This window comes from Drosophila santomea, chromosome 3L (genome assembly GCF_016746245.2).
Source record: "Drosophila santomea strain STO CAGO 1482 chromosome 3L, Prin_Dsan_1.1, whole genome shotgun sequence".
NCBI lineage: Eukaryota > Metazoa > Arthropoda > Insecta > Diptera > Drosophilidae > Drosophila > Drosophila santomea.
Window position 1 is genome coordinate 249,457 of NC_053018.2, and position 13,341 is coordinate 262,797.

General features: G+C 40.9%; 1 protein-coding gene across 8 annotated transcripts; it reads right to left on the reverse strand.

Moving 5' to 3' along the window:
• Window positions 1-94: 94 nt before the first annotated feature.
• Window positions 95-13,014, reverse strand: LOC120450303 (nucleosome-remodeling factor subunit NURF301). Of its 8 annotated transcripts, none has more exons than XM_039633243.1 (14): window positions 12,881-13,014; window positions 11,920-12,322; window positions 7,642-11,553; window positions 7,194-7,577; window positions 6,810-7,133; window positions 5,330-6,751; window positions 5,141-5,271; window positions 2,577-2,769; window positions 2,162-2,524; window positions 1,594-2,092; window positions 1,425-1,529; window positions 1,000-1,363; window positions 793-877; window positions 95-731 (listed from the first exon to the last, which is right to left on the reverse strand). In XM_039633243.1, the coding sequence occupies exons 2-14, from the start codon at window positions 12,212-12,214 to the stop codon at window positions 526-528; spliced, it is 8,283 nt and encodes a 2,760-aa protein (XP_039489177.1). In that variant the 5' UTR covers window positions 12,215-12,322; window positions 12,881-13,014; the 3' UTR covers window positions 95-525. The 8 variants fall into 8 exon arrangements, with proteins under 8 accessions (XP_039489177.1, XP_039489176.1, XP_039489175.1 ...); XM_039633242.1 differs by having other exon boundaries at window positions 12,790-12,948; XM_039633241.1 differs by having other exon boundaries at window positions 12,389-12,948.
• Between the last annotated feature and the right edge of the window lie 327 nt (window positions 13,015-13,341).

The following is a 13,341-nucleotide window of genomic DNA, read 5'->3' on the forward strand; positions in this document are numbered from 1 at the left end:
ATGTACATTTTTGTTTCTCCGATTAGGTGTGGATTTAAAAGCCCAACGAGGAGTTAGCCAAAGTTAGAAGAGGCACATAAAAGTTTTTTCAAAATATGCTGATCACGTATTTATTATAACCGTGTAATTTTTACAAGTTACATACGCCTTAGATAAAACCTACAACATATGATAAGAATATCAAATCAAATGCAAGCTGTTTATTTACATTTTAATGCTTTGTACAAAGGGGGTTTTACTGAACTATTTTTAATCTTTCAAATGTCCGGTAAATATGAAATTTATTTGCATACTGGTTTAGTTTACTGATATCTCTATTACAACACATATAATAGTCATTTCAAATCATACGGTAATATGTACATTATTCATTATAATTAATTATAAGTATTTTTATTGATAAAATATGTATATGTAACATTCAAAATAAGAATACATAACTGAATCATGTTTTTCAGATTGTTAGAAGTGTCTTCATAAACTATAATCATTTGTTCTCAAGTTTTCACGGGTTCCTAATAATTCTTATGTTCTTTGGCCAAAAACATTTTCGCGAAAAATTTTAATTTTTTGCACAAAGTATGACTCTAGTGCTTCAGCACACTTATAAAAGGATGATTCTTTCGGGTTATAGTAACGGCAGTTGTCAAAAATTTTTGTCATATCGCCTATGAACTCAGCTAGTTTTGTGTAGGTGTTCGATTCGAGTTTAATTTCCATCCGTTTGAGATCTTTAAAAAAATAACCCTATTATATGTATTGTCTGATTAGTTTACTTTTTATGTAACATACCCATTGGCTCTTTAATCACTTTGTAATAATCGGGTGCTTCCTTCGGATCAACCGGTTCCATAAATGGCCAAGCACTTTTGTGTAACTGCAAAGAAATTGAATATTTAGTCCATCAATTTAAAATTTCTTGTTGGTTCATCATTTTATTTGGGAACTTAATATTAAAATAAATTTTATTATAAATAACATCGAATTTCAAGTCTTTACCTGCATCTGTTTGATTAAGTTTTTGAGCTCTTCAATGTCATTTGGAGTCAGTTGTTTCATATTTGCAGCGTTAGCATCGTTTTTGCGTTGGCATTCCGGACAAACATATTCATCAATGAACTCAGCCTCGCTCTGAAGTATTCCAACGCAACGGCCATGGAACCAATCCTGGCACTTATCACAGCATATATAAAATTGTGACTCGTCGTATGGCTGACGACAGCTACAATAAAGCTGTTGCGTTTCTCTCGCCCTCTTGCAATCAAGGCAAATAAATTCTGACAGTTTTTTAGAAGCTTCTTCCGTAATACTGACACAATCCCCATGGAACCAATTGCTGCACAAGTCGCACCCCACGTAAAACCTACAAGCACATTTACAATATATTAATTAACAGTGCGTTAGGAATGTACAATTATAATTACTTTGTGTCATCGTATGGAGTACGGCAAATGCAATACAACTTTTCCTTTTTTCTTGTCAACTTTTTTGGTCGGCCGGCGCCATGTCTGGGGTTCTGCCCATCTGACCTGCGATTTGTTTTGGGATTAATTTAATACATTGAATGTCTCAGAAGTCCATTCTTATACGTACCGTTTAAAATCTATATTTGGTTCGCCACTTCTTTCATTTTCGCTATGTTCATCCGGTGAAGCGTTACTTAAGGGGCGTACATGTCGTTGGACTTTAGTTTTTACATCTTCGTGTATTTCGCTCTGTAAATTACGCTCTAATAAGGAACGCTTACGCAAAATATTTTTTTTTAACAATTCTTTATGCCGTTCCAACTGCGATTGCTTTTGCTCTCCAAGTTCAGCGACTTCGTCATTCTTGCTTCGATTTTTCTTTATGATTCGATTAAATTGGCTGCTTGTTGTCATAGCATTTGGGCGTCTTAGCGAAGTACGAATTTTCCACTCAGTGTCATCGGTTTGGCGACTTGGAGTAAGTGCTTCCTCATTCACACTGCTTCTCGAGCATGTTTCCCACTCATTCGTTGAATTCGCATTTTCTTGTTGCTTCTGCTGCATACAAACAAGTTTTTCTTCAAGTTCCGGACTTAGATTCCCTTGTTTAAGAGCATTTGAAATAGCTGAAAATCAAGGCATTTTTTATTATTAATCTAAAAACATTTTTTATTTGGTAATTTGGTAACACTTACACTCCTGTATATATCCTCTGGTAACAACGAAGCTTTCATTTTGTTTATTTTCTATGTCTGTTTCTGATAGATCGAAGTCGGCAAGATTAGTTGGTTCGTTATGCTCTGAACCCTCTAATAGGGAAGATGCACCGGCAAAGGACTCATTAGTTGTAATATTAGAATTTTCTGTTTCTGCACATTTACTGATTTCCTGATCATTGCCATTATTAATGGCAATATCTTTAATAGTTGGATTGACTTCGTAAGTTGTTGCTAGCGTATCGGCGTCGATTTCGATGTTGTTGGTCTGCAATGAACATCGTTTAAGGTCTTCACTTTCATATTTTAGGCGATGCTGCTCAATATTGTCTTGATCTTCAACTAGAACTAGATTATAAATTTTTAATTTTTTTTGCATGCAAAATTGGCTTACAACTATTGTTGGTGCGGCACGGCAAATCACTTTCTAAAATTCTACCTTCGAATACTTCACATGGGGGTGAATGTACAATTTGATTCGGCGGACTGCAGACGACGATAATCTCATCATCGTAATCTTCTTCTTCAATTTCTTGCACAAAATAATTCGAATTCATCATATAAGCTATTGAAACGCCGCCACCAACCTAATTGTTTCCAAAAATGTAAGTTATATTCAAAGTCGAGATTTTGGTTGCGTTAATATAAACGAATACTAATAGCTCAAAGTAACAAAATTTACGAACACACCTACCTGACTTTAATCAGAGATCAGTTGTAGAATTTACTCCAGGCAACCTTTTAATGTGTTTTATTGTAGTTGTTGTAGTTGGCGAAGAGATTAACACGTGGAGTTAAGTTGAAGTTGTTGACACGTGACATTATGGCATGGTTAAACGTTTTTAAGCAGTGGAAGCATGAATTTGATTTCAAGGTATATGACACTTTTATTACAGAGATAGGATAGTATTTAATTGGAATACAAATTATAATGGAACTTGTGTAAAGAGATTAAGATGCTATGAAACTGGTGTAAGGATATGTAAGGTGTATATAAGCCGTGTTATTGCAAAATTTAATTTTGGACAAGTGTAAACTTCATTTCGATTTAGATGAGATGATTATAAAAATGGTAAAGCCTTTGTGTTTTTTTAAAGGACATATCAGAAAAACTAGCTCAATCGCGACATTAGCACATGCGTTTTATATGGAGAAATCTTTTCTTAATTTTCCATTTTCAAAAACAGGACTTGCCTTTACAAGTATTTCGTATAACTTCAAATATGCCAGTCAACTAAAACTCTGCGTGGGGTTAATCTCTTCAGCAGTTCGTATTTTAAATCAGATTTGAATTAAAATGGAAATTAGACTTGGCCATTGAAATTGTGACCAATTATTTTGTAATCCTAAAGTGAATTCAACTGATATCTGATTAATATTTATAGTCTATTAGCACTGTATAAATTCTTTTCTTGCACAGATTTATAAGATATGTTTGCAGACTTCTCTTTTTACTTATATATGAAGCATGCGCTTTTTTGTCAACACAAAGGCCAATTTGCAAATAATCATCCAACTAATTCAGAAACAAAAATTCACAAACTTTTAAACATATATTCTTTGTCGTTTGTAGATCATTGAAATCAGGAGATTCAAAGACGTTTTACTTTGTTAGAAGTAATATACAATTTTAAAACATCAGACACACGCCTAAAATTCGTACATTTGCATTTATATTGTGTGTATGTATATGAGCTGAAATAATTATAGCAAACATTAAAACCAAAAATTTCTTGCTTTAATACAACATGATACTCAATTCTTATTCACTTTCTAAATCCATTGTAAACATTTCATTTATATCTTTCTCTTCTTTCTTACACAGCGCGGCTCAATGGATGTAGTTAGTTAATATAGGGGTTACCGCCATTTGTAACATAGTATTTCCATTAAGCTTATGGTATCAGCAATCCAAAGATAAAATCAGTACTTAAGCAACTGAATCAGTATTGTTAACATTTTGATATTGGGAATTTAGCTTTTGTGGCTGCTGGTTTAAAATGAATTTTTTTTCTTTTACACCCACGAAAAGGTTTTTTTTCTTTCGAAAATAATATCTGAACGATATTTATGAAGATAGCATTTTTTCACTTTTAAGTGGGCGTAAAAGTATTTCGAATATAAAAACATTTGAGATTTTGTTTAACTATGCTATAAACGCGTATATCTGGATGACTGCTTTCGAAAATTATTCGTAGAAAAGAAACAGAGCTGGTCACAATTAGTGTGGTTGCATAATAGGTTTTATTGCAAAAAGCGCTTTACAATTTACAAGTATTCTATGTATTACTTAGAAACCAAATGTCCCTCAGGCAAGAAAAGCTAGTCGAAGCAAAGTGGTTCTAATACTTTTGCCTTGGTTTTAAACATTAGGTGACAGTCTGGGTTATTGTTAAGTTAATATGCTTAATGTGCTGCCTACTCACTATGTAATAGTTTCTTAAATTTAATAAGGTATTCACATTTTTAGGCTAAATACATTTTTATATTATTTAAATTAAGTAAACAAAATAAATATGTCATATTTTATTAATTAAATGGTATCATGTATTTCTAAATATCGAACTCCTGTGTGGAGAATTGCTTGTTGAATAATTATTTTGCAATAGTAAGCCTTGGTTCATATTTCAATAAGTCTGTTGCTGTACTTGGAAAATATAAGTTATTGTTTACAGCTTAGGAATGTATATAAATTAGGAAACGCTATGTATTTAATTTATGTTCATTAAAATACAACAAACAAACAAATTAGGTGTACCAAACGAAACGAATAGAAAGTGCAAGTGAAGCAGCAACATGCCGCTTTGGTTCAATAAATAAAAAACTTAACTTAAACGTAAGATGGAACAAAAAACAAATTGGCATTTCGGTCGAGAATCAGCAAATGTAACCCTCACAGTCCTGTTCCTATTCCTCATTTATCCTTTCACATTATAATTATAACTAAAAACTACTCACTTGCTGATGCGTAGCCGATTGGTGAACAGGGGTTAGAGGAGGCGGCTGTGATTGAACTGCATTTTCCGGCTGTACAGCCAGGTATATTTTTGTTGGGCCCAGGACACCAAGTTTGCCATTTGACTCTTGAGCTAAAATATAAATGGAAGTTATTAAAGGACAACCAAAAATTGCTATTAAATTACATACCCTTCATAAGTTGCTGCTTCACCTGCGTTTGCACTAATTGCAATTGCTGTGCAGTGAAATCGTTGCCTACCAGGCCTTGCAATACTATACGTGGACCGTGCTCGGTTTGCAATACTTGAGCGGTGACACATTTAATTACTGTTCCAGGCGGCTGATTCTGGAGCAGACTCTCCTCAACACTCAAGGGTTGCTGTTGGGCTGGAGCCTGGACAGCCTGGGTGACAACCGGCTGTTGACTTATTGGGGCTACGCCGGTTTCGAAGTTTGTTGGTGACTGTTGGATTTGTTGCTGCTGGACAACGACTTGCTGAGGACTTTGTGATGGGAGAGCTTGTTGTTTGACTGGTGAGGTCTGTGGGCTTGCTTGAGGTACTGCAGTGGCTGAATTACTTGTAACAATGTGAGCGTTCCCATCACCTTGGTGTTTAATATGGGCCACGATTTGAGCCTGATTATTTCCCAATGGTTTGACGATGACTTGTTGCCCATTCACTGTTGCCACCTGTAATTTGCCCTGTGCTAACTGCTGGGCTAAAGTTGAATTTGGAACTAAGACTTGTTGTGTGCCCGTTTCATTGCCATCAGTCGTGGTGATCTGTGCTTTTTCTTCAATAGTTGGCTGCGATTGTTGTTGCACCACGAGCTGTTTAACCAGTTTGGTTTGTGCACTCGGAGAAGATTGTACAATTTGGTTTGATTGAACAACAAATTGTTGCTGAGGCTGGACAACATGATGTTGTTGCTGCTGTTGCTGGGTTTGAATCTGCTGCTGAACCATCTGCAATGCTTGACTCTGTGGCACGTTCCTCTGAGTAACAATAGTTTGACCGGGGCTTAATATAATCCGTTGTCCACCAACTACTATTTGCTGCTGCACGTTGCTGGTATTAACAATTTGCTGAATTACTTTTTGCGTTGGTTGATTTCCGACCTGTGTCATTGAGATCTGTTGTGGTGACTGTTGAATTGGTTGAGATTGTACTAGTTGCTGCTGTTGAACCGGCGATGTACCTTGCTGTTGTGCAGCCGATGTTGATATTATAACCTTTTGCCCTTGTGCGTTTTGGCCTACTACCAGTTTTGACCCCGATTGTACGAATACCTGCTGCAGGGTTTGTCCAGAGGTACTTGTGTTAACCACTTTCGACACTATCTTTTGCACGGGGGGCGATGAAGTTGCTGCTGATGAGGATGCTGATTGCTGCTGCTGTTGAGCGAGTAACAACTTATTCTTAATTTGAGCAAGCGGTAAAGCTACGCGCGGGGACGATGCTATGGATTGAGTAGCGGAATTTTTCGTGACATGTTTAACTGCAATTTGCTTTATCACAGGAGTCACTGGATTTGTAGTAGTCTGTGCTGAACTAATGGCAGGTGAAGACGAAGTAGAAGTTGCCTTAATGGGCACCTTGACTTTGTTTCCTAGAAATGGTGATGCATTTTAAAAACATTATTTTGAACCTTTTTAAATGAGACTCACCTTGCGCTGCCGAATTTGAAGATGTAGTGGTAGTCAGCACATGGAGTTTTCCATCCGGCATTTGAACTAGCTGCTGCCCAGGATTTAACCCGCGTACGCTTACTTTGCCATCTGGGCCCCTAATAATTTGTACTTTATGCGGTGTAGATGTGGATGGATTTGACTGAGTGCTTGTCGAGCCTCCTACAGCAGGTGAAGCAGATGCTGCTGCCGCACCAGCTCCTCCTGTTCTTGAAACCTGTGTAACAGCTTGCTGAATAATTCGAGTTGTGCCATCAGGGTTTTTAACAATGACACGCCTGCTACCGATAACTTGGCCTTTAACTGAAATGGTTAAGTACAATGGTTAGATCCTCACTATGAAAAAAACCTACAATAGCTTACCTGGTGTCACAGATCGGGTGACTTCGCCAGTTGTAACCAGTTTTCTCTGCTGGTGAACAGCGCGCTGTAACTTCAATTGTTGTTCCATTTTCTCTTTAACATCTTCACTCGACTTAGGTGCCAATTGGACGCGTCCAGCGCCGCCAAGAGCTCCATTGGTTGAAGTGTTGGAACCATTACTACCACTTGCCTCCAATTGACGGGAAGCTACAGATCGCGTTACAGCTGATAGGCGTGCCTTTTCTTGTTTTTCTCCCATAAATTTAATTTCCCATAACTCCAATTTATCTTCATCGACCCATTCCTCGCTGATTTGTGGCTCGGTTGGCTGGGGAGATTCGGCACGCTTTCGTTTTCGCAGTCCAGATCGTATGGATGTTACTTCTGTGGAACGAAAAACGAATAATTAATTTCGAATGCCTTTTCGTAAATGCACCTTAATTCTTACCTCTGACAGTCTTGGGCATTTCAAGTGGAATTACAACTTTACGTCGCAAATAGCTTGTTTTTTCACCATAGCGACCTGTGTGACGGAGTTTGAGCAATTCCAATGTTACAATTTCAGTGTCCGTAGTAACCTGATGCTTCCCATCCGTGGATGGAGGCTTTGCTATCATGTCGTCCCAGCGCAGACACGACCACAGTATTCGCAGCTGAAGTGCTAGGCTGGATAACGACGTTGCATTGGATGTTCGATAGGACCAGCAGGTTCGGAAGAGGGGCCGCGAGCACTGATACTGCCAAATGGTGTTATTTTTCGCAGCGTGATGAAAACCATTTGTCGATGTTTTTCCACCCAGACGAGCCAGCTTAAGGAGCTCAAACCGTGGCAGCACTAAAAGGCTACGTTTCTTTTTATGAGTAAGAAAATTGGATATGAGTGGGTAGCGAGAGTATGACGGCTTTTTGGATATGGTCGACTTATCCTCAGTTTTCACAGCTTGCTCATACAACTTGGCTGCGTCATTAAGGAGGTATACACGACCCCGAGGTGAACTAGACGAATAGACCCGCTCGGTGCCGTTCTCAAAATACTCCCGTTCGTATTTTTTCACGCATTCGCGCTTAACTGGACGTGCAGTAATAGGAAATCTGCGGTTCTGTTTGTTAAGTGGTATATCCTTGTCTAGCGTCTGATCCAGCACATCTTTAGTGCCGATATAGGTTTTCTTAGATTTCTGGTTACGCTTTCGCCGCCATCCAGGAGTCATATCGACATCTTCGGCGTTACCGGAATTTAAGCCCGTTGCAATAGAGTCTTCGGTGCTCTCGATTTCAACATTACTGCAAACGTCCATACTCTCAATATAGTCTATTTTATCGGAGTCTTGTGTGTTGGAGTCAGTAGCTGTATTGCTTCCGGCACTGGCATCACCCTCTTGCTTAATTCTCGTGTTGGTAGCGCAGTCCTGGTCCACCAGCATGCATTCGGTCAGTAGAGCATCGCTAAATTGAACGGCGTGCGCTCGAGCATGTTCCCAATCTTGAAGTAAGTCCAACGGCGCTTCGGATTCAGCTGGCTTCCCCTCCTCGGGGTCATCCACGGTCACCTGGGTGGATTCTCTTTTACCCTCCGTCAGCTTCTGCTCGAGAATAGATGGTTTTTTAACAGCGCCCAATATGGCGGCAACTGTCTCCTTTGACCCATTACCGGCAGTGTGCGCCTTTCGCAGCAACAACAAAAGTTCTTTTTTGGCCCGTGCTTTTTGAAGACATAAGGGGGAGTAGCAAGTATTTTGGGTTATTTGAGATACGGCATTTGAGTTTGTGTTACACTCCTTTGTGTAGCAGCGAAAAACTTTAGCAAATCGATTAAGCTGACTGAATTGTAAGCGCACTGTCTGAATTTGTTTTGCCAGCGAATTAACAAGCTCCAAGTTTACGTTTGCAGGACCCCCCTTTGCTTGAACTTCAGTAAGGCGAAGTAAACGCTTCTCCAGAAGCGTTTGTTTGCTGTTGGCTGTAACTTGTTGGGAAGAAACTAGAAGCGGCTTCACATCAGAAGCCTCTTTAGAAGCCATCTGCTGCTCGACCTCGGCCAATTTCATACGGCGTTCCAATAGATCATCTAACCGACATTTGCGAGCCACTTTCGTATAATAAGTACGCCCCGGAGCATTTAGCGCTTTGCTAACGTCGATGTGCCCTTTGACTTTCTCCTTAACATCTTCTATAACTTTCACATTTTTATATTGCTCCGGTAGATAATGACACACCTGACCATCAACATTGCTCGACTCACATTGTTGCATAAATCGTTGGGTGCGTGGGTCGACTAAAATAACTTCATTTACCTCGTTCTCCTCTCCCATGGTGTAATGTACGTAGACTCTATTGTGAACGAGTGGTTGGGCTCGCCGTGCACGAACACCACAGCGTCGACTACTTGAGAGCCAAAGCCAGCCCCATTGGCCGTGAACACGGTATTCTTCTCCTTTTTGCTTCCAGACTTGGTGTTTAAGACCCAGGGTATACTTTATGTAGTTAAATGCCAAGCGATTACGTTCTTCCTCATCATCCCGCTCGCGCTTCTCTCGCTTTTCAAGTTTTTTCCGCTCTTCTCGTTCGGCACTAGTTATGCGTTGCAAATTTGTGTGCCCGAGTTGCTCATGCCACACGTTGGCAAAAACAACGCTCTTGAGGGACGCTTGGAAAAGTAGCAACACGACCGCAAAGTCAGATGGACGGCGGGCGTTCATCACCGCAGCATTCCAAATTTTTTTGTTAACCACCCAGTTGGTATTTAGAAAGGAAGCTGCTATATTGGATTCGAAGTTTATCAATGTCTGCCTTAGAGTAGTTATCATATTGTCAGTAGTTCCCATGGTTATTCCGATCCATTTGAAGTCAGAAGCAGTCGTTAACGAGAACTTATGGGACAGATGGCGTCGCTTATCGCGCTCCTCGTTTCGTTGCGGCTTGTTGAGTGCAATTGGATTGGTTGAATACTGGTTAACATAGTTTTTAAATCCTTGCTCCATACCCAGTTTAAAATGCAAAGTACCATTACTCAGCTGATTGGATTTTTGACGCGTGACCATCTTACTTTCTTCTTGTTTTTTTGTCCCCTCTGCAGATTGACTCTCAGATTTAGCATCTGCATCTTTGTCCTCATCGTCGAGTACCTCTTTTTCCAAAAGTTCATTTGTAGCCTCTTGTTCGATTTCGATAACACTGCGCTTCGAGTGTTTGTGTTCATTGGTTAAGGTCTCAGTCAGTTTCATTTGACGCTCGATTTCGTCGCGGCGTTCTGTAATCTGGCTATGCAGACGAGTTTCTAGTTCTTCGGCGTCCAGTCGGTTGAGCAGCAGCTTGAACTTGCTTGTCGTACTGTAATACCAGCATGTAAAGTCTTCCTGATCTTCAATAAAAATGCGACGTGCAATAAACCAATATTTGCGCCCATGACGATCAACACCCAGGCTATCATGCCGGATTAGCACGCCTTGTTTTTCCTGCGGCAGCACGCAGTCCACTACGCCACTAACCTTATGCGAGCGACAAAGCCCGCACTGCCAATCCTCAGTGGGCACGTCATTCATTGGCGGGTCTACACATTCCAAATGATAGACGGCTGGGCACGTCTCGCAGCATAATAAATCACCGAGTCGATGGCATACGCGGCAATGGTCATCATAATGAATAGGCCCCTCCTGCAGCATTACATCCCGTATAGAATTGGCAGTTAAAAATTGATCGGACAGAAACTGGAGCACATCAAGCCGGCTGTCAATGCCCGTGTACGGGTATTCAGTTTGGCTTAAAATGTGAAACACGTTGCGATCAAACGTCTTATCGCTTTCCACATAGCTTCGCAAGACTTCCGGCCACGTTATAGAGTCAATCAGGTAAAGACTTATGTTAACAGTATCCTTTTGATCCAGCGGGCCAAAATGAGTACCCTGTGCGTCCTCTTCTCGAAGAATCGCTTTAAGCAGCATTATGTGTACCTCCGTCAGCAATGCACTTTGCTCCTCACAAGCCAGCGCTGCGCACAAGTCTTCAAAGCGGAATGGCGAAAGGCGGACCATGTGGCGAAATCGTCGCAGTACTTCATAGATACTGAGCGCACGCAAAACGTGTGTATTGCCGATGAAAAGATCCTCCGATGAATCGGGCAGCTCAAGCGCTGCATACTGCCGACCTTCCTGCAGCCACACAGGTTCTGGGCTAGGAGGACGTGGTGGCCGACCAACTCCATTCTGATTAAAGCTGCACACGGAAAACTCTGACTCGCTCTCGTTGGCTACTTCTAGGCTCTCGTCGTCGCTGGGAGTAAGCAGCATATCATCCTCATTATCGGATTTATCTTCTTCGGAATCTCCAAAATCTGAGCCGTAGTGATACTCCGACTCGTACCCTGAAAAAAAGAACAGCAGCTCTTAGAACCAAGTGCATAAAACCTCTCATACTGTCACTACTATTGTGGACCCAATTTCTTCTCAATCGAATTTAAGTAATTGAAGATATACTCATGCCAACTAGACTGAAAGATTTCATGTCTAAAGATTCCGAAAATATTCGTTTGTATAAGAACAGATGGATCTTTTTGAAACTAGCTGCACCGGTGTTGGTTGTCACGAATATAATAAGTTGGTTAAGTTTATAAGCTTCCCGCGGCACAAGGTATTTCGTGGGATAACATTTGGCAGTGGAAAACGCAAAGTTAGTGGGCAACTGAAAGTCTGGACTACCGAATTCGAGTGTAGGTGACCCTTTAACCCACCTTTCCTCCCAGAGTAGCTGCTGGTGTTTGGCTGCACGGCGGACTTGCGGCCTCGTCCCCTCTTAGCGGCGCTCCCGCGACTGCGGCTGTGATTAGTGTGGTTGTTGTGGCTGCTCCTGCTGCCCTCGTCGCTCTGCGGAGAAATGCCCCTGGACGCCGACGGAGTGCTGGGCTGCGACTTGCCCTCGCTAAGATACTTTGGCTTCTTGAGCAGCTGGTAATTGAAGCGTCCTGAGGCGCGTTCGTTGGGCGTCTTTGGCGGACGTCCACGTTTACGGCTGCCGCGACCGCTCATCTTGTTTGTTTTCGCTTTGCGTATTTATCTGTCTTTGTGTAGGGGTGTGTGGGGGGTACTCTCCTCAGATATTGTTCCAAGTTATCACTGCGGAGCTGCACATTAGATCTGAAACGAGAATTAGACCATTAGTACACAGAGCCACAGGGAACGCACACCGCATCTCTCTCGCACCCAGCTATGTATTTACGGGACACATTCAAACACACATTCACTCAACAGCGTATGTGGGGGAAAAAATCGATCAGATCGTCAGAAGTTTGTCGTTGGGTTTTCACTTTGTTCGTATGGCGCAAATGTGGAGTTAAAAAACCCGCCAAAAGAGCTTGTTTAGTTCAGGATGAAGGTCCCGATTAAATATATTAAGTACATGTATTCAAAACACATTCTTGGCTTCTAGTGTTGGACGGCGAACGCACTGGACAGCACCACCAAGTGCGCTTGTATGTGTGCGAGTGCGAGGAAATGAAGCCAACGCACATTGTCCGCCATTTAAGCAACGGTGAAAATTTTTGCGACTGATTAAATGACACTCCTCATTCGGAATTAACACATGGGTTCACTGCACAAATTACCCAGCATGTTGGGGAATATTTGCACAGGATTTAACACGATATATTCAAATATTTTTAACTATCTTCAACACACTGCGAAAGACACTTTTACCTAACATTACAGTTCTGAACATAACTAAAGACGGTGTACAGTCGGCCAATCACAGCGACTCTTCTATTGCGCGGGGCCAGAAGCGTCCTCTTGCGGTCGGCTGGGAGAGTTAATTGCTTATGGTTGCACAAACGATATAAACAGGGTTGCTTTTGGCATTTACACTGAACCGCACTGACAGCTGTATTTTGATTTTGATCGAGGCGTTTTGCGGGCGTTTGAGGAAAAACCGTTAGGTGGTCAAAATAATAAACATTTCCTTTATTAACTATCCTAAAAATCAAAGGGTAATTTGGTTGCTCTCAAATATAAAATGTCACCAGTATTAAAATATTTCTTTTTACCCATTTTCAAGTGAAAGATCCCCTTTTAAGGGGGGCGCTCTCAATAAAATACGCGGACTGCCGACCACGAAAATAACTGTTAATAATGTTATCGATAATGAGATGCCGTGGCGATTT

Excerpts from the sequence above, each read along its gene's own strand:
- LOC120450303 (XM_039633243.1), bottom strand. The coding sequence starts at position 12,214 with ATGAGCGGTCGCGGCAGCCGTAAACGTGGACGTCCGCCAAAGACGCCC. Across the intron at positions 5,272-5,329 it reads GAAGCAGCAACTTATGAAGG|CTCAAGAGTCAAATGGCAAA; the intron begins GTATGTAATTTA and ends TTTATATTTTAG. Across the intron at positions 1,530-1,593 it reads CCAAATATAGATTTTAAACG|GTCAGATGGGCAGAACCCCA; the intron begins GTACGTATAAGA and ends AACAAATCGCAG.